At 44.4% G+C, this 22,113-nt stretch overlaps 1 protein-coding gene across 1 annotated transcript in view; it reads left to right on the top strand.

The window, feature by feature from the left end:
• The window catches only part of PLPPR4 (phospholipid phosphatase related 4), a 32,490-nt gene extending 10,732 nt beyond the window's left edge, over window positions 1–21,758 (top strand). The window contains exons 2-7 of the mRNA XM_083743337.1: window positions 8,138–8,323; window positions 11,929–12,058; window positions 16,317–16,512; window positions 17,484–17,541; window positions 18,076–18,249; window positions 20,048–21,758. Of these exons, the coding sequence (XP_083599463.1) occupies window positions 8,138–8,323; window positions 11,929–12,058; window positions 16,317–16,512; window positions 17,484–17,541; window positions 18,076–18,249; window positions 20,048–21,385 (2,082 nt within the window). The 3' untranslated portion in view covers window positions 21,386–21,758. The remainder of the gene's footprint in view (window positions 1–8,137; window positions 8,324–11,928; window positions 12,059–16,316; window positions 16,513–17,483; window positions 17,542–18,075; window positions 18,250–20,047) is intronic.
• Window positions 21,759–22,113: the final 355 nt, after the last annotated feature.

Raw genomic sequence — 22,113 nt, 5'->3', positions numbered from 1 at the left:
CCAGAAACTCTCACTAGAGGGTCATACACTCTGATACAGTCTTAGGACATCCCCACACTATAGATCTATATTGGCCAGTTTAATGGACATAACAAGAATTTTGGGGATCCTGGGTTACTTACGAGGCAAAGGATTCTGTACCAGACCCCTGGGACCTTTCAGGGAATGATGGTTCAAAGGGTTCCTTGAGAAAGGGGAAATGCTATTCAACCATAAAGACATAAGAAGATGCCTACTGGATCAGACCAAGGGCTAATCTAGCACAACATCTTGATTCCCACAATGGGATGTCTCTTGAGAAGGCCACAAGCAGGGCATGATGACAACTGTCCTCTCCTGCTGTGGTTCCACGGGAATTGGGATTCAGAGTCATTCTATCCCTAATAGGATACCTCAGTTGGTTAGAGCATTGTGCTGGTAATGCCAAGGTTGCAGGTTCGATCCCCGTTTGGGACAGCTGCATATTCCTGCATTGCAGTGCTTTGGACTAGATGATCCTCAGGGTCCCTTCCAACTCTACTATTCTATGATTCTTTGATCTTTGAACCTGGACTAGTACTAGCCCATGATAGCCTTACACACCTTGCATTTGTCAACCCCCCATTGAAAGCCATCTGAGAGGCTTTCTTCATTAGTCTCTGACATAGTTATGCCCCTGAGAGTACCACCATAACACTTTATACTGACAGGTCTAGAGAAAAATGGCAAATAATGAAACCTATCCAATCATATAAACAAGGCAAACACTTGTATATATGCCATTGATAAGTATGAGTTTCTTTTTTTCTTGCTTTCACCTCCTGTGCACAGGATCAGATGTGAAAACCCATTGAATGTCAGGAAACCCATTGAAGTTATAGGAAAGTGCCCCAAGCCTATTAATTATCAGAGTCCCATGGACGCCATTTGTAAACTCTTCTATATGTAGTCCCATTCGCCTTCTCCATTGCTTCCCGCTGAAATATTTGGCTCATTGATGCATTAATGAATGTGGGCTGCGCATGCACATATATGCAAAGCAAAGTTGTAGCGATTGTGCTTTGGTGTGTGTGTGTGCATCAAAAAGAAAAAGAACGTGATTCCTTTGTTTTAAAATGCCAGCGTGGATACAGCGTTAAGGGAACAAACCCTGTTTCAATCATTCATTATCCTGCAAATAGCAAGTTGTTCCTTTGTTATTGCATTATGTCATATTAGAAAAGGGGGGGGGGAGGAATTATGCAGAAGTCTGGTTTTTTTATCCTCCAGATGGAGTGGGATTTAGTCCTCACATGTTGCAGTGAAAGTTACAAGGACACAGATTATTTGATGAGATACAAAGGGGGAGATGGAAAGCAAAGAGATAAATTATATAATTAACTCTTGCAGGGCCAATATCACATGTGAGCAGCGTTGCGTTCCTCTACGCTTAGCACCATAGGACACGGGGGAATTCCAGAAGCAAATCTGAAGGTTGTGGTTGCTACCATACCTGCATCAACTCTACTTGTGATTTTTAAATTGCGGTGTTTCAAAGCTTCTAAAGCGTTGGACATTTAAAAGCCTATCTAAGCAACATCTTCCTCTTTTAAAAGCTGTATGCTGCTGTCCTCCAAATGCTTGACCAGTGAGTTAGACTGACTGACAGACATGCTGTTTCAAGTGTCTCTGAGCATGCAAACAGTGCCTTATTCCCAAAACTGGCTTTTCCATAGCACGCTATCCATAATATAAAGCACATAACTTAGACTTCAGTGTGTGCAACTGGCGTGATGATGGAATTGTGCCTTATTTTTTATTCATTCCTACCTCCACTTTCCTCTCCCTATCTTCCTCTCTTTCTCCTGTGTCAGATGGTACAGGGGCTGGAGTCTGCTCTCTTGTGCTGTGTAAAGCACCAGGTCACTATATAAGTAATAAATAAGGATGTAGCATAGAAGCCCAAAGATGAGTTCTCACCCATCTATGGAGTGTACTTGCTCAGAGACACTTTGCAGCTGGAGTTGCTGGTGGAAGAGGCAGGGAACAGACAGGGAACAGGCGACAAGGGAAGGAGGCATCTCTGTAACTGCAGCTTACAGACCTTCCACTGACTGAATTGGACAGGAGCTTTCTGTCAGCTGTTAGGTTACATGCTGATTTGACTCATTTCATTTCATTTAGAGAAGATGTGTGATCTGGAGTGTCACTTAGTGAAGGAAAGGCACTAGCCCTCCCCTTTGCTATGTTCAGATAAATTCCCTTTAGAAGACATCTGAAGGCAGCCTTGTACAGGGAAGTTGTTTAATGCATTCTTGCACCATGTGGTAACCTATCAGAATGCTAGATCTGTTTTGAGCTTGCTCAGAGCTCTTTCTTTGAAGGCCAGATTTCCTTGTAGCTTTCAGCATGTTCTGATAACCAGAGAAGCAACAGGTAGTGTTTCCTACATTGGAGAGCTTTTGCATTTCCTTTATGGCCTTCTGAGAGAGAGAGAGAGAGAGAGAGAGAGAGAGAGAGAGACCGGGAGAGAGCACAAGCAAGCAATGCAATACAAACGCATGCAGAAATAGAAAAAAATAAAACAATGATGAAATAGGGAGGAAAACCTGAAAGCAACTGAGAATACAATATAGCATTCAACTATCTCATATTTAAAAGGGTTGTATTGGTTACACTTATTACTTTTACTGTATTTTGTATGTATTTATATTGATAATTTTTTATTTTTTAAAAAAGCAATGCAGCACAGGCGTGTTTCTGAAATAAATATCTTTCACTTAATTGTATTGTATGTATTTTTGTCAATCAAATTGGGAGGAGAAATGGTGAGTGGCTTGTGTATGTGTTGCAAGAAACTCTGTAGTAACTAGTTTGCTGCACTCAATATTAAGAACTGCGGCAGAAGCTGGGTAAAATAAGGCAGGTTGAACAGAACCATGAACAATTCCAGAGTATTTTTCAGGGCATTTCCACAAAAGGTGTGTGTATTCGCTTCCAACAAGTCCTTCCCCTCCTGTAACTTCGAGATATTAATTCTTGCTTACTTTTTTTTGTCAGAGAATTTCTAAAAGTTTGGGCTCTGTGCCCGTTTGGATATCCTAATGCTTGCCTCTGCTTCTCCTGCAGCGTGGCTGCTAGGAGATCAAGTAAGCACATTTTAGTGTTGCCCCCAAACACTAACCTAAATTATGATTTGTTGAAATAAGGCAGCATCATAAATCATAGTTGGAAGCTGGCTAGTTTAAAATAAACCATAGTTATGCTTAACCACTCCTTCATGGATCACTGCCTTGTCGTGGTGAAGGGGCTTGAATAACTCAGAGAGCTGGACCATAAAGAAGGCTGATCACCGAAGAATTGATGCTTTTGAATTATGGTGCTGGAGGAGAGTCTTGAGAGTCCCATGGACTGCAAGAAGATCAAACCTATCCATTCTTAAGGAAATCAGCCCTGAGTGCTCACTGGAAGGACAGATCCTGAAGCTGAGGTTCCAATACTTTGGCCACCTCATGAGAAGAGAAGACTCCCTGGAAAAGACCCTGATGTTGGGAAAGATGGAGGGCACAAGGAGAAGGGGATGAGATGGTTGGACAGTGTTCTTGAAGCTACCAGCATGAGTTTGACCAAACTGCGGGAGGCAGTGGAAGACAGGAGTGCCTGGCGTGCTCTGGTCCATGGGGTCACGAAGAGTCAGACATGACTAAACAACTAAACAACAACAACGCTTAACCACAGTTTGTTGGATTTGAACAATGGAACAAGCTGCAATCAATTAAAAAGCAGAAGCAAATGTTTCTGAACTCCCTGGGCCGGAAGAGGATGGGGTAGATTTAGGACCTTCGTGTGAGGCTGCCCTTGTTCCTGTCGTGATAAGCCATGGGTAGGCAAACAAAGGCTTGGGGGCCGGATACGGCCCAATCGCCTTCTAAGTCTGGCCCGTGGATGGTCCAGGAATCAGCATGCTTTTACATGAGTAGATGTGTCCTTTTCTTTAAAATGCATCTCTGAGTTATTTGTGAGGCATAGGAATTCATTCATTTCCCCCCAAAAAATATAGTCCGGCCCCTCACAAGGTCTGAGGGACAGTGGACTGGCCCCCTGCTGAAAAAGTTTGCTGACCCCTGTAGATAAACCATGGAAGTAAGTAAGAAGTGTCTGCTCTTGATTACATTCTGCTTCTGTCCGAATCACATAAATTGCCAGGTTCGCTCCACAACCATGGAGCCTTGAACTCTTGTTTCCAACAGCAGACAGACAGATTGGGCAATGAAAGTCAGAAGCACGCAGTCGCAACCCCCCTGGTGACCCCAGGTATGGAATAATCAGATGTGTACTGCTTTAAAACATGGAGCTGTCAATCCTACTGTCAGAACACACTGCTGTTTGTTGACCTGTCCTTGGATTTCTTTTAACCATTTAGAAAGCTACATCTATGTGAGCGGTCATCTTAAATTCCACAGACAAAAGTATGCATTTCAGTGAAGTATATCCTCTTTTCAGTCCTCATTCCATTGCCAATCAATTTCATTGTGTTGGGAGAGTGATTAATACCTGGCAGCAGCATCTGAAAAGGTAGTAGAATAATTCCTCATGTTGAATACTTTTGATTTGGTGGTTATCTTTTCACTATGCTTTCCTAAGGATTAACATATCAATGTTTGTCCTTTTTATTATTACGACACTTGTGCGATACTAAAAAGAACTCAAGCAATTTAGAGGTTAAACAAGCTTATTAATTATACCGATCATCTTCACCTCCTATTCTCCTGAAATCAAGGGCTACTGTTTCCTGCACAATGCATATCCAGAAAATTAGGATCCCAAACAAACAGTTTTGTCACTGAATACTTAGAAGCATCTCCCATAAACCCACTGTACTGAAGCTTCACTTATTTTTTCCCCACTGTAAATTTCAAACGGGAGCAAGGGTTAATTGCAGAAGCTAGCTCTCCACCAACCAGCTAAAGTTGCCGATATTAGGCCCCTTCTCTCTTTTGTATCTGTTTGCCTTTAAAATTCCAATTTGAGCCCAGAAGTTAAGGCAATGTGCATTATGCCACCTAATTACATCGGACATGCTCAAGGTGTTTGAAGTTAATACCTGTAATTGCAATGCTCCTGCTGTTCAAAGCAGCACACTCAATAAATATTCATAAGTTCAAATAGCCACCTGCAACTTCTCCTTTGAAAACATAACATGGTTTTCCCTTGGCTTTTTTTCTTTTTAAAAAGTCTATTACGTGCAAGTGGTGGCAAAACTCTTTTTGCCTGAGGGCTGAATTCGCACTCGGTCATGCCTCTGAGGCCACATGGCAGCAGTGAGTGTGGCACATAGGCATTATGCACCTTTAAGCACCAGGCAAAAGCATTTCTTTCTGACCAGGCCTTTGGCTGATTGTCATCCGATGCCCTTTTAAAATGTGATGGGGAGGAGGGGGATAATTGGGTTGTCCTTGTTTTTGTTTTTATTATGTATCTTGTGTTTCCATATTGGGATTTTATGTTGCGAACCTCCCCGAGGCATGCGGGTATAGGATGGTATACAAATTTAATAAATAATCAAAATAAGAATAGGCATGCAGCCGCCACCTTCTACAACTGATCTGTCTTGAAGACCTGGAGGAGGGGGGTTATCACCTGGGCTGTGGAAGGTATCCCCAATTCTGTTTGGGGTCCAGTTTGATGATCCAGATCAGGCCACAGTCCAACCTGGACCAATCAGGACCCAACTCAGGACCCAGACCAAATGGGGAGAGACATATATAGCCCCTATTTAAAAATCAAGGTTTTAAACCCTGATTAAATGTGTCCTGTGGCATCATTGGGAGACTATACAGGCAGAGACTCTCACCTGCATCATCTCCCCTCTCCCCCTTCTGACCACATTGAATCAGTGCTTTAAACTCTAATTTAAGATGTGGTTGATGGCGAGGAGAGAAAGGAAGAAAGAAAGAGATGGTGGAGGCAACATCTCTGCCTGTGTTGTCTCCTCTTCACTACCCGACTGACCACCACCACCCTCCACCTTTTGACAGCCCCAGATCACTGCAGGTGGACCTGAACTGCCTCAGAGTGATCTAGTGCTGCTTCAACCCACTCTGGACCAATCTCAGAGTGACCCATATCAGTCTGATTTGGTTTGGGATCTGAGATTTTTATGGACTGGATGCAGAGACTTAAGTTATCAGCCTCTTCCCAGGCATCAAATGAACGGCCTAATGAGCAGAGAGGGAGCAAATTGCATCTCTACCAGGGCACTGAGCTGAGAGGTGAAGGTGAAACCTCTCTGACCACCTCAGTGCTGTGTTTACTGGAGAGCTTGGAGGGTTGATCTGACCCGAGGTCTAGGGGTTAGCTGCTCCAGATAGTACCAGGAAGAAGGTGTGAAAAAAGCAATCAGGTTCTACATCGCACATTAGTGCAAGAGAGTGTCTGCGTGAACTTTCCCACTTCCTTCTCCTCCCCATGCAAGATACTGCAGCCTCTCCTCAGGAAAAGGCACGTGATGTGGCCCTGGGGCTCCAGTAGCAGCAGCTAGGCCTCTGCTTGGCTGCTGTGAGTGTAGATACAATCAGACACATTTAAGAGATGTTAACTGATATATGATCAGGTTTCTGTGCTTTAAAAAAAATTGTTATTGCTGTTTAGTTGTTTAGTCGTGTCCGACTCTTCGTGACCCCTGGACCAGAGCATGCCAGGCATTCCTGTCTTCCACTGCCTCCCGCAGTTTGGTCAAACTCATGCTGGTAGCTTCAAGAACACTGTTCCAACAATCTCATCCTCTGTTATCCCCTTCTCCTTGTGCCCTCAGTCTTTCCCAACATCAGGGTCTTCTCTTCTCATGAGATGGTCAAAGTATTGGAGCCTCAGCTTCAGGATCTGTCCTTCCAGTGAGCACTCAGGGCTGATTTCCTTCAGAATAGATAGGTTTGATCTTCTTGCAGTCCATGGGACTCTCAAGAGTCTCCTCCAGCACCATAATTCAAAAGCATCAATTCTTCGGTGATCAGCCTTCTTTATGGTCCAGCTCTCACTTCCATTTAAAAATAAAATAAAGGTGCTTAAATTATCATTTATACTAATTGCAAACTCAGTCTCTGAGTGGCAGTGCTTTTACGTTTCAGAAGTACACAAATATCATGGAAGCAAACTCTGAGGGAGTTGTTTGCCCCTTGGATGCTTTTGCTGCTAAATATTATGTTTCTGCTGACCTTGGGGTTTCACCAAGTGTGCTGCTAAGTCCACTCACCTTCACCGGTGGGCAGTGTTGTGACCAGGCATCCGGGATCCTTAGTGATCTGGCCAGAGGGTAGAGGGATGCCGCCTGTGTCATGCTGGTGCCCAGCTGGGTCACACCCCCAGGTGGCCAATCAGTGGAGCTGGGGGCGTGGCTGCTGCCCGTTGAAGAAGAAGAAGAAGAAGAAGAAGAAGAGTAGTTTGGATTTGATATCCCACTTTATCACTACCTGAAGGAGTCTCAAAGCGGCTAACATTCTCCATTCCCTTCCTCCCCCACCACAAACACTCTGTGAGGTGAGTGGGGCTGAGAGACTTCAGAGAACTGTGACTGGCCCAAGGTCACCCAGCAGCTGCATGTGGAGGAGCAGGGAAGCGAACCCAGTTCACCAGATTACGAGTCCACTGCTCTTAAACACTATACCACACTGGCTCAATTGTGATGCAGCCGGGGGGCAATAAGGGTATCCTGTTAAAGGGATCAGGGGGTGTGGATCCTGTCCAAAGCCTGGATGTGGGCTAGGACCATGTCATGACCCCAACGGGGATTCCGCGGGGTGCCCTGATTTGACGTATGTCATAGGGCTCCCCCTACTGGTGGTTTACCCTTAGTGAGACTCCTTGTAGACGGGCAGGAGTCAGGATATAGCCTGGTTTCACCCAATGCCTAAGCCAAACCGCTCACATCTGTAACCAATAAAGTTGTGGCCTCATTTATCCCATAAACCTAAAATATCAATGTCTGTGTGTTTGTTAACTAAGGGAACTGTGGGGCCCGGAGCCTTGGCACGCAACTCTCTCTGATTAGCCCCGTTTCGCCTACAAAGCCATCACAACTCTGCGTCTTAAGTTTGCTTGGGTTGCTATATAGGCTTGCAGATGAGACTCAAAAAAATGTATGCATTGCATTTAACAAGTCTTCCTCCTCCTTCCTTCCCAGTTGCCGATACTGGCCTCCTCTGTGGTTAGCCTCTACTTCCTTGAGCTGACGGATGTCTTCAAGCCGGTTCACTCTGGATTCAGTTGCTATGACAGGAGTCTCAGTATGCCATACATCGAACCTTCACAAGAGGCTGTTCCTTTCCTGATGTTGCTCAGTTTGGCTTTTGCGGCACCTGCCATTACGGTGAGTTGCAGAACATCCCACTTACCCCTCTTAACACCCTTTCAAACTACTGTCGGCGCATCGGCAGAAGAGCAGAGTTCACGTTTTCATCAGGGAATGCTTGAATAAGTCAGCAAATGTTTGAATCGCACAGTTACATCTGCATACAAGAGTGATGTAGTGGTGGACAGGGAGAGTGGTTGTTTTGTTTTTGTATTTATTATGTATTTTGTGTTTTTGTCTTGTATTTTTATGCTGTGAATTACCCTGAGATCTATGAGTGAAGGGTGGTATAACAACAACAACAACAACAACAACAACAACAACAACAACAACAACAATAATATAGATAGATGATAGGTAGATGATATAGATAGATAGATAGATAGATAGATAGATAGATAGATAGATGATAGATAGATAGATAGATAGATAGATGATAGATAGATAGATAGATAGATAGATAGATAGATAGATAGATAGATAGATGATAGATAGATAGATAGATATAGATAGATGATAGATAGATAGATAGATAGATAGATAGATAGATAGATAGATAGATAGATAGATAGATAGATGATAGATAGATAGAAATAGATAGATAGATGATAGATAGATAGATAGATAGATAGATAGATAGATAGATTGATAGATAGATGATAGAGATAGATAGATAGATAGATGATAGATAGATAGATAGATAGATAGATAGATAGATAGATAGATAGATATAGATAGATAGATAGATAGATAGATAGATAGATAGATAGATAGATGATAGATAGATGATAGAGGAAAGTGTTCCCCTCTTTCTTCAGGAAGAGTGCAACCCCATCCAGATTAGGTGATCCACCTAATTAGAGGAGCAGTGTGGTGCAGTAGTTATAGTGTCAGACTAGGACCTGGGAAACCAGGGTTCAAATCCCCACTGGGTGATCTTGAGCCCGTCACTCACTCTCAGCTTCACCTACCTCACAGACTTGTGGGAATTAAATGAGGAGGACCATGTAAGCCACCTTGAGCCCCATGAAGAAAAAGGGAGGATATAAATGCAATCAATAACGGCTAAATAATTCAGAAACTACTCACCCAGGGCTTATCCACACTTGCTTTTTGCCTCATTCTTTCCAGTCAGAGGCCTGCACTTTAATGTTCTGTGTCTGAGTGTGGTGGTTTGTCTATTTGTTGCCCCCAGCTTTCCCTGTGAAAACTCACTCTTTAAACCGGAATCGGAGCAAACATCAGAGTGGGTTTCCCTCAGATTGCCATTCTCTCTGATGGAGCTTTAAAGAGCAATGTTAAACAAACCGCAAATTTAAGAATCCCCATCAGTTGCTCTTGGTCGAAGTGACACCTTCATAATGGCTGTGTGGAGACAGATCATGTTTTCAGAAGCTGTTTTTGACAGTAGCTCTCAGTTTATAGAATCCCCTAGGTCCCTTTCACCATCTACATTCTTGAGGAATTATACAACCTCCGCTGCCCTTATTTTGCTGTAGGGGAAATAAGAAAAGCCCATTAAGATACACAGTGCAGCAGGGAGAAGGTTATTGGGCTAGCAACAACGTCAGACCACTGAACTCTCCGCTCACCACGCAGCAGGAAGTCTGCTGCATCAGCAGTCATGGGTTTCCACAGCTTTTAATTAAAGCTTCAACATGAAATAAATAAATAACACCTCGCTCGCGTTACTTCATGCTTAAAATACATGGGGGTCACCCTGATTATTGGTAATTAGAATCCATTTCCTTATAGTTATACCTCCTCCCTCAACCAAAGAGTGAGCATTAAATGTATATTCATGCATGTACGTTCCTTGACAACAGGCAAGTAAACGTGTGGAAAGGTTTTGCTTTTTGAATGCCATCGTGTGTCTGCGCTGCTAAATGTCCAATAGCTCAATTTACACCTTGGATGAATTTGCTTTCATCAAGGGTTGAACAGGCAAATGCGTACCAACCCTAAGGTTGTGGGTTTGTGAGTGGTTGTTGTTGTTTTTAACAGTCCATGAAGAACTGAAGAGAACTATTACGTTCCAGTAGGTGCAAGAGAGATTAAGAACGAACATAGGTTTCTGTGCATTGATCTTGTGGTCGTTTCAGGCTTTGGGTAGGATATAATCTAAGCAAAAGAGCACTACTGAGTTCTTCCCTCAGTGCATGAACAGCTTGTTGCAATTTTTGTTTAGCAGGGACAACTGTAGAGTGTTGTTGATTTTTATACTCACCAGCCATTCAGTCCGATTAAAGCAGGCATGGCCAAACTCGGCCCTCAAGCTGTTTTGGGACTACAACTCCCATCATCCCTAGCTAACAGGACCAGTGGTCAGGGATGATGGGAATTGTAGTCCCAAAACAGCTGGAGGGCCAAGTTTGGCCATGCCTGGCTTAAAGGATGTTAAATCTAGAATGGCCCCCAAACCATGCCTTCTATTGCCAGTGTTTATGTGAGAGCTGTTGCTTATATAGACAAAATGGTGCCCCCCCACACAGTCCCATTGCTGGGGATAGGGCCAATGCAGGGCATATGTAGGCCTGCCCTGGCCTGCCTTCAACCTTTTCATTCTACCCACCCTCCCATCCCTCCCATTGCTGGTCACCATTTAGGGCCAAATTGGGAGGGGAGTCAACAGTTGAATGGCCTTGGTGGTTTTATTTTTCACTATTCTGTACTGATTTGCTGGCAGGTGTAATGAACAACGATTAACCAATAAATAGGTTAAACTGGCGGTTAAATAGGTTAAACATTGGCAGGTAGGTCTCCAGAGGTTATCAGGCAGTTAAGGTTGTAGTTCTGAGACTCGCCTTCAGGGCTGTGGGACTCACTGGCATGGTAAGGGGCACCTTTGGGGCCAACGTGTAACATCAACCTATAATCCTGGGGGCCTCTTTATTCACCTGAAAGGTGGGGCTTAAGGGACAGGTTAGATGAAGTGGTACCCCTCACCTTTGGCAGGTTGGCTCACCCACAGTTTGTTATGAGTAGGGAGTATGTCTCACCATGGTTCCCCTCTGCAGGTTGGTGGCGTTAAAATCACTGTGGCCCAATTCACCCAGCCTTGTGTTTTTGTCTCCTTCCTGCCATGTTTGGTCACTGAGCAGGGCAAGTTATTACAGCTCAGCCCTGATGGCAGTGTCAAAACAAGGCATTTCAAAATGTGAATTCTCCACCCAGTGATGAGTTTAATTTAGTGTCCTTGGGCATCACATTGTATCTTAGTATCTTAAACTAACTACCTGGGAGGGTTGTTGTGAAACAAAAATACTGATCTTGGGGCTCTTTTGAGGCGGACGGTGTGGGTGCAGATGTTCTAATTGTGCTTGTTAATATAGTCATATAATCAATCCAAGAAGCCCCAAAGCATGCCATTGTTAGAGAGGTGGAACAGATCCAAGGTCGACCACTGTCCCTATCCCAACAGATCAAAATATCTCCCTTGCAAAACAACGAGTTTTCAAGACAGTGAAATGCATTACATCTAACCTTGCCATGTTCTTGGAACAATGTTAACAGGCACAAAAGAAGTTTGGTCTCTTATGACTATATATGAGTCCTTCTAAACAAATCATGCTCTGGCTACATAATTGCTAGCGTTGCCTTGAACCCTTCCTTTGTCATAACAGATCATGGTGGGCGAAGGAATTCTCTACTGCTGCCTTTCAAAACGTCGGAATGGGATAGGAACCGAGGCCAATATCAATGCGGGAGGCTGCAAATTCAACTCTTTCCTTAGGAGAGCCGTCCGATTTGTTGGTGGGTTTTGGCTCATGCCTTTGTTGAAGAATTTCTGATTTTGATTTGTAAGAATCTTGCTGCTTTTAGTCTCTTTAAAAAAATAAATTGAAGGACATGCCAGATTTAAGATGTACAAGAATGTACCATGAGGGCTGGGTCAAACATCTTCATAAGTGATATACAGAGATGAAAAGAAACCACCAACACACTCACAATCTAATAGGCATGACACAAAAGGGAGAAAGGGAAGAGAAGGGAAGGGGAAAGTAAGATGTTATTTCTGAAGTTATATAATCTCATCATTATCATCCACTCTGGACAGGTGGAAATCCCTGCCTTTGCTTATGTTCAAAAATATAAATATTTCTGCAGTATAAAATAGTACAGTCTAGGAAGAATACCTGACATCTGGAAATGTTAGCCTAAAAATAAATAAATCAGGAGGTTGCTTGATGGGCCATAAATACATCACAAGGAAAAGTCAACATTTTCCTTGATTGTAAAGAAAAGAAGGAGGGACGAGGGTGGCGCTGTGGGTTAAACCAAGCCTAGGACTTGCTGATCACAAGGTCGGCGGTTTGAATCCCCGCGACAGGGTGAGCTCCCATTGCTCGGTCCCTGCTCCTGCCAACCTAGCAGTTCGAAAGCACGTCAAAGTGCAAGTACCGTATTTTTCGTCCCATAGGACGCTCCGTCCCATAGGACGCACCTAGTTTTTTGGGGGGGGAATAAAGGATTTCCCCCCCCTTTATTTCCCCCCAAAAAGCAGGTCGGGGAAACCGAACCAGGTCGAGGAACGGCGCTGCGCCTCCCTGCTGTCCCCCGAGCCTGTAGGGCTGGCCGATGTCTGCCTCAGGTGGCAGGCTGTTATCCGCAGCGTGGGGAGCCCTGCAAGGAAGTCCTGCAGGGCTCCCCATGCTGCGGATGTCTGTCCGGCACGCGGGGCACTCTGCTTCAGGGCACCCCGCGCGCCAGGCAGCAGGCTACTATCCGCAGTGTGGGGAGCCCTGCGGAGAACTCCCGCAGGGCTGCCTAGGCTGCGGATGTGTTCCCAAAGCGCCGGGCGCTCTGCTTTCAGGTCGCCCGACGCTCCGGGAAGCAGGCTACAATCCGCAGCCTAGACATCCCTGTGGGAATTCCCGCAGGGCTGCCTATGCTGCGGATGTCTTCCTGAAGCCTGGAGAGCGAGAGGGGTCGGTGCACACCGACCCTCTTGCTCTCCAAGCTTCAGCGAAAGCCTGCATTCGCCCCATAGGACGCACACACATTTCCCCTTCATTTTTGGAGGGGGAAAAGTGCGTCCTATAGGGCAAAAAATATGGTAGATAAATAGGTACCGCTCCAGCAGGAAGGTAAACAGCGTTTCTGTGTGCTGCCAGAAGTGGCTTAGTCATGCTGGCCACATGACCTGGAAGCTGTATGCCGGCTCCCTCGGCCAATAAAGCAAGATGAGCCCCGCAACCCCAGAGTCGGTCACGACTGGACTTAATGCTCAGGGGTCCCTTTACCTTTACCTTTAAAGAAAAGAAGACTTATTATAGATCCCCTTTTACAAGAGAAAATGAGAAATAAATACACAGCTGCCAGTGATATTAATTTGGCATGGCCCTGTTTGAAATAAAGAATGACAGTCTAGAGCTAAAATCATTGGGGGGACCCACACACATTGAGCAATTTCTTAGCTTCACACCACAAGTGCTCAGTATCCATTTTCCACAGTGCATAATGTGTTCCTTTTCATTATAATATTGAACTATTGCACGGCCCATTTACAAAGCACCCACCCACTTTTCTCAGCACAGCTCACCCCACTGCTACTTAAGTCAGTGTGGTGTAACAGCAAGAGTATAGAACTAGACATGTAGAGCTCCAGGTTCCACTCAGCCAGGAAGCTCATTTGATGACAAACATCATCTCTCAACCTTACCCTCCTCACAGGGTTGTTGTGGAGAAAGGTGGGGGGGGGGAGGACCGAGTATCCTGCTGTAAGATGGTTGAAGAGATGTAATATACTTTATTTTTTAAAAAACCAACAACTAAGTATGATACAACATCAGTCATGCTATCCTGGGTAAATGACTTTTATTACCAATAAAAATATAATGCATTCAAAAACAACAAATAGAAAGAAAAAATAATACTTGGTGGAAGCAGATCTTGTTAAAATCATTGTGGCTCGCAACTAAATTACATGTTTAGAATTAGTTGAGCTACAAGGCCAGAACTTTGGGGAGAAGTCCAGACTGAGCAGAAGAGCCCCCAAACACAGCAGGTCTTGCTTATCACATTTTGAAGTAAGTGAAATATTACACATGCCAACCTGGTTTGCATACTGCACTAAACCATGGTTTACTGAATGTGGCTTAGCATGTATATGTGAACCCCACTCAGCAGCTGCACCGTGATTTGCTTACTACCAACAAACCACAGTCTGAAGCCATGCTTTTTGTTGACTTAAGAGCCTTGCTTTGTTTTCATTATAATAAAACAAAGACCAGGATGGTGATACAGTGACTACCGTAGTCGGCACAAGATAATACCACCAAGGCAACTATGTATCTGTAAACAAACAATAAATGTCCATAAAAATGGCAAAAGTAGTTTATTTCCTGAATAGGTTTTATATTAAACAACTGCAAGTGCTGTAAAGAAAGAGTCCGCTTGTGATATACTAGTAGTTCAGCGCTCAGACGTCATTCCAGTAATCAGACATTTTGTCGCTAAAGAGTTTAGTCATCAGCCTTCTTTAGGTTTAACAAACTGAAAGACGCCGTCCTCTTTCTATGCTCCTCCCAATGGAAACATGCAGATGGGGACAGATATATCTCCTTTAAATCGTTTACATACTGTCTTCTCTTGTATATTATTTACTACAAAGCTTGATGACTAAGCTCTTTAGCAACAAAACATCTGATTACTGGAATGATGTCCAAGCACTGAACCACTGTTATATCAGAAGTGGACTCTTTATTACTGTGTTCACAATTGCTCGAAATAAAATCTATTTTGGAAAGAGAAGAAATGAGCACTGAACCACTGATATATTACAAGTGAACTCTTTCTTTACTGTGTCTGCTGTTGTTTAAGATAAAACCAATTTGGGAAGGAAACTACTTTTGCCATTTTTATGGATGTTTATTGTTTGTTTAAGGGACGCAGGTGGCGCTGTGGGTTAAAGCCTCAGCGCCTAGGACTTGCCGATCGAAAGGTCGGCGGTTCGAATCCCTGTGGCGGGGTGCGCTCCCGCTGCTCGGTCCCAGCGCCTGCCAACCTAGCAGTTCGAAAGCACCTCCGGGTGCAAGTAGATAAATAGGGACCGCTTACCAGCGGGAAGGTAAACGGCGTTTCCGTGTGCGGCTCTGGCTCGCCAGATGCAGCTTTGTCACGCTGGCCATGTGACCCGGAAGTGTCTCCGGACAGCGCTGGCCCCTGGCCTCTTGAGTGAGATGGGCGCACAACCCCAGAGTCTGTCAAGACTGGCCCGTACGGGCAGGGGTATCTTTACCTTTACCTATTGTTTGTTTACAGATAGTTGTCTTGGTGATATTATCTTGTTTTCATTATGGCTTGGTGTTACATGTGAATCCAGCACCTTTCCTTGCTCATGGTTTGTATGACACTCACCTGACTACAAAGGTGTTATACAAGAGCCATGGGAAAACAAACCAGACTTCGGAGAAACAAGCCATGGCTTGTTGGATCATCTGTGGCACAACTTGTGGCTAGCCCATGGTTTGTTAAACAAACCATGCCTTAAACAAACCATGGTGTGAACCCGGCCACTCTCCTAAAGAAGGGATTTAAAACCATTAAATCCTGATTACAGAATTACCTAACTGCACCAATGACCTTATCCATTTTTCACTGTTAATTGGGCATTGTTCTATTGATTCCAAGGGAGGCAAAGCACTCTATTATCCAGATTATGATCCCAAGGCTAGAAGCATGTTTTATTACACAAGCCAACTCCAACTGGGAAGCAAACCTTAATGATGATGCATCACTTAACTACGAGAACTTTACAATTGTGGAGTGTGCATGTGAGATATAGCCGAGCTGTTACATACTAAATCTAAAGAGAGGTTTAGCTTTAAGCCATGACACATTGCTCTCTGTGAAAACACATATTGATTAAAATACGATAACCAAATGAAATTATTTGGTGGAGACAGATTTGGGCCACAGGCCACCAGTTTGCCATCCCTTCCTTGACCTAGGATGAAGTGCTGTATCTATTTGGCCAAAGATGTTAAAGCTTCTCCCGCTTCACTTCTAGGTGTCCACGTCTTTGGCCTTTGTGCCACAGCTCTCATCACTGACATCATACAGCTGTCAACTGGGTATCAAACGCCATATTTCCTGACTGTATGCAAGCCTAACTATACATCACTCAACGTATCCTGCTCAGAAAATTCTTACATCGTGGAGGATATTTGCTCAGGAACTGATCCCATCATCATCAACGATGGAAGGTTAGACACAAAAAGATGGGGGAGGGGGGGAAATATGGTCTTTCATTGTTTATTATGTCTTGGGGGTTTTTTTGGGGGGTAGCTCAGTGGTAGAACATATGTCTTGCATGCAGAAGGTCCCAAATTCAACCTCGGCATCTCCAGGGAGGGCTGCAAGAGATCCATGCCTGAAACTCTGGAGAGCCACTATAGGGTAAACAATCCTGAGCTAGATGGATAATGGTCTGGCTCAGTTTAAGGCCACTTACTACAACCCAGTCAAAAATGTGCTGCCATCTATTTTCATCCATAACTGTGGACCAAAATCTGCTGATAATATCTGTAAGCTTTTCCAAGACCTGGGCATGCATACATGCATTTCATTCTCATGATTTAGATAAGCTTATACCCAAGTCCGTTATGCATTAATATAGCCAAACTATAACAAACTAAGTTTGTTATACCCAGAACAAACTTAGTTGGTCTCTAAGGTGCTGCTGAACATTATATATATATATATATATATATATATATATATATATATATATATATATATATATAAATTTCGACTGCATCAGACCAACACAGCTACCTACCTGAATTAAGTCCATTAATTCAAGAAGTCTATTCTGAGCAGAATTTATTTGGATGCAACCCAATGGCGATAATTACTCCACCTTTTTTCCCTAGATTGTTGTGCATTACAGATTCTTCTGTGCAATTGTAGAATCTGTCCATTGCAATACATAAACCAAAACCCACGTTATTTGAGACCAGAAGTTTACTCTGTTAATGGTGCCTAAATTCCACATTCTCTCCAGTACACTGAACGGGATTTTTTTTTTTAAGCCCTATAGTGTGATGATATTACAGCTTGTAAGTTAAATATGATTACAATACTAGACCACCCAGTGCTTTGGTTATTTTTAAATCAGCCCTTGCGGAATGTATTTTTAAGTGAGAAATTTAATTTGGGTGTCCTTCCTTTGCAGAAAGTCATTCCCTTCGCAACACGCCACCCTGGCAGCATTTGCAGCTGTGTACGTTTCGGTGAGTAATTAAGCCTCTTTGCAATAACGTGGACAAAAGGGTAAAGTCAGAATGTCATTTCATGTCTGGTTTAAAGCAGGAAGGTTGAGACTGCAGCTGCCAAGCGTCCCCCCACAAAAGAAGCAGGAAAAAACTTTTTCTCTGTCCCCCATTTATTGATTTAGGGAGGCCTCAAATAGAAAAATCAGAAATCAGGGCTGAAATTAGAGGGTAAAATTTTATGAAATTGGTTTTTTATTTCAGAATAAGTCAGGTACTTCCTAAAATGCCACTAATTCACATTAATGCAGATCAGATGCCTCTAACCTCTGCATCAAATGAATGAAACTGAAAAGAGTTGAGAAGTTTGTGTTAATTTCTACAAACTTTCCATGATTTGAAGCCCATGGAGTTCAAAGCAAAAGCTCAGGAGGAGAAGCTATGGACCTTAAGGAGACGCACATTACTAGCTCATTAAGGAAACAAGGAAGCAAACCATCCCACCTGGGAGATTTAACTAAATTGCTTTTTTTAATGTTTTGTTTTGTTTTAAAGATGTACTTCAATTCCACGTTAACCGACTCCTCTAAACTTCTGAAACCACTCCTAGTATTCGCATTTATCATCTGTGGGATTATATGTGGACTGACTCGCATCACCCAGTACAAAAACCACCCAGTTGATGTTTACTGTGGCTTTTTAATTGGAGGCGGAATTGCCCTGTATTTGGTAAGTAGACTGGAAGTGTGCAGAGACGCCTGCGTTTGGGTAGCTAAATGCCCTACAAATAAGAAATGTTTTGTTTCACTTTTATTTGTAGTAGATTCTGTTCTGCACGATACTGTAGAACGGAGGTTTCAACCTTTTTGAGTCCATGGCTCCCTTCTTTTTTGCAGCTGTGGGGCATTGTGCTCCAAGCCTTAGAAGCCCAGTTATGTCACCCTTGCTAGTGTGGTGTAGTGGTTAAGAGTGGTAGACTTGTAATCTGGTGAACCAGGTTTGCGTCTCCGCTCCTCCACATGCAGCTGCTGGGTGACCTTGGACTAGTCACACTTCTCTGAAGTCTCTCAGCCCCACTCACCTCACAGAGTGTTTGTTGTGGGGGAGGAAGGGAAAAAGAGATAGCTGCTTTGAGACCTCTTAGGGTAGTGATAAAGTGGGATATCAAATCCAAACTACTACTACTACTACTACTACTACTACTACTACTACTCTTCTTCTTCTTCTTCTTCTTCTTCTTCTTAGTTGAAACTAAGTTGAAACCAATCTAACCTCCTTGAGGCTCGGGACCTCCAAAGTGTTGTTATTTGTGGACCTTAAGGTCCTCCGCGGGGCATACCAGGAGAGGCAGTATGAAGGCACCAAGTTGGGGGAAGTCAGCCTAAAATCACCACCCAGCACGCATTGAGACAAGTGCCTGAACACTGAAACCATTAAAATGGATAAGGCCAGCTGTAGCAGCCTTATATCATTTATAAAGCCCATTTGGAGTACACGTATGATGAACTTGGCGTTCTTCGAACTTGAGACTTGTTTTTGTCCTTAGAGAGTGGAATGCATTTTCTTTTTAATGGACCACTGAATGTGTAAATAGAGTGAAGCTCAAGCTCCTGCTGAGGTTCTGCACAAATTGATTTGAAACTGATGAATTTGTCTCTCGCCAAGATACTGCATTACATGGCTATTAAGCAACAGAAAGGCCATAACCTTTGAGCAGAAAACTAATCAGGTTGAGGCCACGATCGGTAAATCAGGCTGGTGTGACTGTAAAATTGAGTGTGAGGGACAGGAGTTACCCCAAAGCTGGAAATGAATATGAAATAGCAGTATTTACATTAAGAAAAATAATCTTTTGAGAATTCTTTGAAATTTATGTTCAGCAACGTTGATAACTTGCCTCGGATTGATTTATGTCCTAACTCATTTACTGGTGAATTATGATGAGAAATCATCACCTTATCACAAACCTAAATGGTAAATGATAGCATTTCTAGTATTATTGTTATGGCTTTTATTGCCATTCTTCATTTTAAGCCACATTGTTTAGTAAATGATGCACTCAAAATGGTTTTTGATTTGGAGGTAAGCTCTGTTGAAACATCAATGGATGCTTCCCACAGTGGTCGAGATCCATAGGACCGTTTGGCTTAACCCAAGCACCCAGAAAGGGCTTTGAAAGGCTGATGTTTCTTGCCCAGAAGCAGCCCATCTGGCAAGCAACTTTTGAAATTTAAATTATGGAATGTTTCAAAACAATTGGTGAAGCCTGTTGTTTGGAGCAGGGCAGGGAACAGAATCCCACTGGGCATGCCCAAGATATTAAAATATGTCAGGGCGACATTTCCAGTAATGTCCTGCAATTTGCTGGCCTGTCTGTGTTGGTCCCTCAAGACATATTAGAACCAAGACTTCATAAAGTGGATTCTCCTTCTAGCTTCTGCACACACAGCCACTGAATGTCAATAACGTCCAAATATTTATTTTTCATAATGGGATCCTGTGTTTTGTTTTCTTCTCCCAACGCCAGGGCCTGTACGCTGTGGGGAACTTCCTGCCGAGTGAAGACAATATGTTCAACCAGAACCCACACCGAGAACCGTTAAGGTCTTTGACTGACCTGAGCCAAGATCCCAGTCGAATTTTACCAGGGAAAAACGGAAGCGGCAATGACGTCATCCCCCCTCACCATACTGAGAGTATGTTAAACAGGAACCACAGGGACACTGGCTCCCTGACCAACCTCAAAAGGGCAAATGCCGATGTAGAAATTATAACACCGCGAAGTCCAATGGGGAAGGAGAACATGGTGACTTTCAGCAACACACTGCCGAGAGCCAACACACCTGCGATGGAAGAGTCAGCTCGTCGGAACGCAACCATCCATGCATCTATGGATTCTGCCCGCTCCAAACAACTTCTGTCCCAGTGGAAGAACAAGAATGAAAGCCGGAAGTTGTCCCTGCAGGTGATAGAGACGGATTCTGGGCAGTCACCACCTCGAGCAATTGAAATGAGGTCTAGCTCTGAGCCATCCAGGGTTGGCGTTAATGGCGATCACCATGGGCCTCCCAGTCAGTACCTGAAAATCCAGCCCGGCAGCATGCCAGGCTGCAATAGCGTTGGCCTTTCTGGTGGGCCAAGAGTTTCTATTCAGTCCCGGCCAGGTTCTTCACAGCTTGTCCACATCCCCGAAGAGACGCAGGAGAATGTGAACACGTCTCCCAAAACGAGCTCCGCCCGAGCTAAGTGGTTGAAAGCCGCCGAGAAGACTGTCGGGTGCAGAAGCAACAGCCAGCCAAGGATCATGCAGGTCATCGCCATGTCAAAGCAGCAAGGCGTCCTTCAGGGCAGCCCAAAGAGCTCCGACGGCAGCACAGTCACCTGCACGGGCTCCATCCGATACAAAACCTTGACGGACCACGAGCCGAGCAGCATCGTGCGAGTCGAAGCCCACCCCGAAAACAACAGGCCCATCATTCAGATGCCGTCGGAAGGCGAAGGAAGCGGCTCGTGGAAATGGAAAGCTCCCGAGAAAGGAAGCCTTCGCCAGACGTACGAGCTCAATGATCTCAACAGAGACTCGGAGAGCTGCGAATCTTTGAAAGACAGTTATGGATCCGGGGACAGAAAAAGAAGTAACATCGACAACAGCGAGCACCACCATCACGGGATGACGACGATCAGGGTCACGCCAGTGGAAGGCAGCGAGATTGGCTCAGAGACCCTATCTGTTTCCTCCAGCCGTGATTCTACGCTTCGAAGGAAAGGTAATATCATTTTGATTCCTGAAAGAGGAAGCAGCCCGGAGAATACCAGGAACATCTTCTACAAGGGAACGTCCCCCACAAGAGCTTACAAAGAATGAGGCTCGGTGCTTCCGCCCAGCCATGCCACTGACAATCGACACCGTTTGGTACTAGCTTTGTGCTCTATTTTTGAGCTGATGCCGAAATATTCTTGATGTGCCAAAATATCGACCATCAGCCTGGCCATTTTTGGATGTTGCTGATGTGTAGTGATTGTGCATGAATTTGTGGGTTTCATGTTGCAGTGGAGGGGGAGGGGGAAGCACAAATGCAAGAACCTATCTAACGGGATGTTTCCGAACAGGTTTTTCTTTTCCCCCAGACTCAAAATGTTTTTCCAATGGGAACAGTGTCAACAATAACAGCAATCTTAAATACAGACACCTTATTTCCTGAATGTGCCAACTTTTTGATTTATATATGTCTAAGGACAATGGTGGCGCTGTGGGTTAAAGCCTCAGCGCCTAGGACTTGCCGATCGAAAGGTCGGCGGTTCGAATCCCTGTGGCGGGGTGCACTCCCGCTGCTCGGTCCCAGCGCCTGCCAACCTAGCAGTTCGGAAGCACCTCCGGGTGCAAGTAGATAAATAGGGACCGCTTACCAGCGGGAAGGTAAACGGCGTTTCCGTGTGCGGCTCTGGCTCACCAGATGCAGATTTGTCACGCTGGCCACGTGACCCGGAAGTGTCTCCGGACAGCGCTGGCCCCTGGCCTCTTGAGTGAGATGGGCGCACAACCCCAGAGTCTGTCAAGACTGGCCCGTACGGGCAGGGGTACCTTTACCTTTA

Source organism: Podarcis gaigeae (assembly GCF_964106915.1).
Source record: "Podarcis gaigeae genome assembly, chromosome: 6".
NCBI lineage: Eukaryota > Metazoa > Chordata > Lepidosauria > Squamata > Lacertidae > Podarcis > Podarcis gaigeae.
This window is presented reverse-complemented; position numbering and strand designations above follow the sequence as displayed.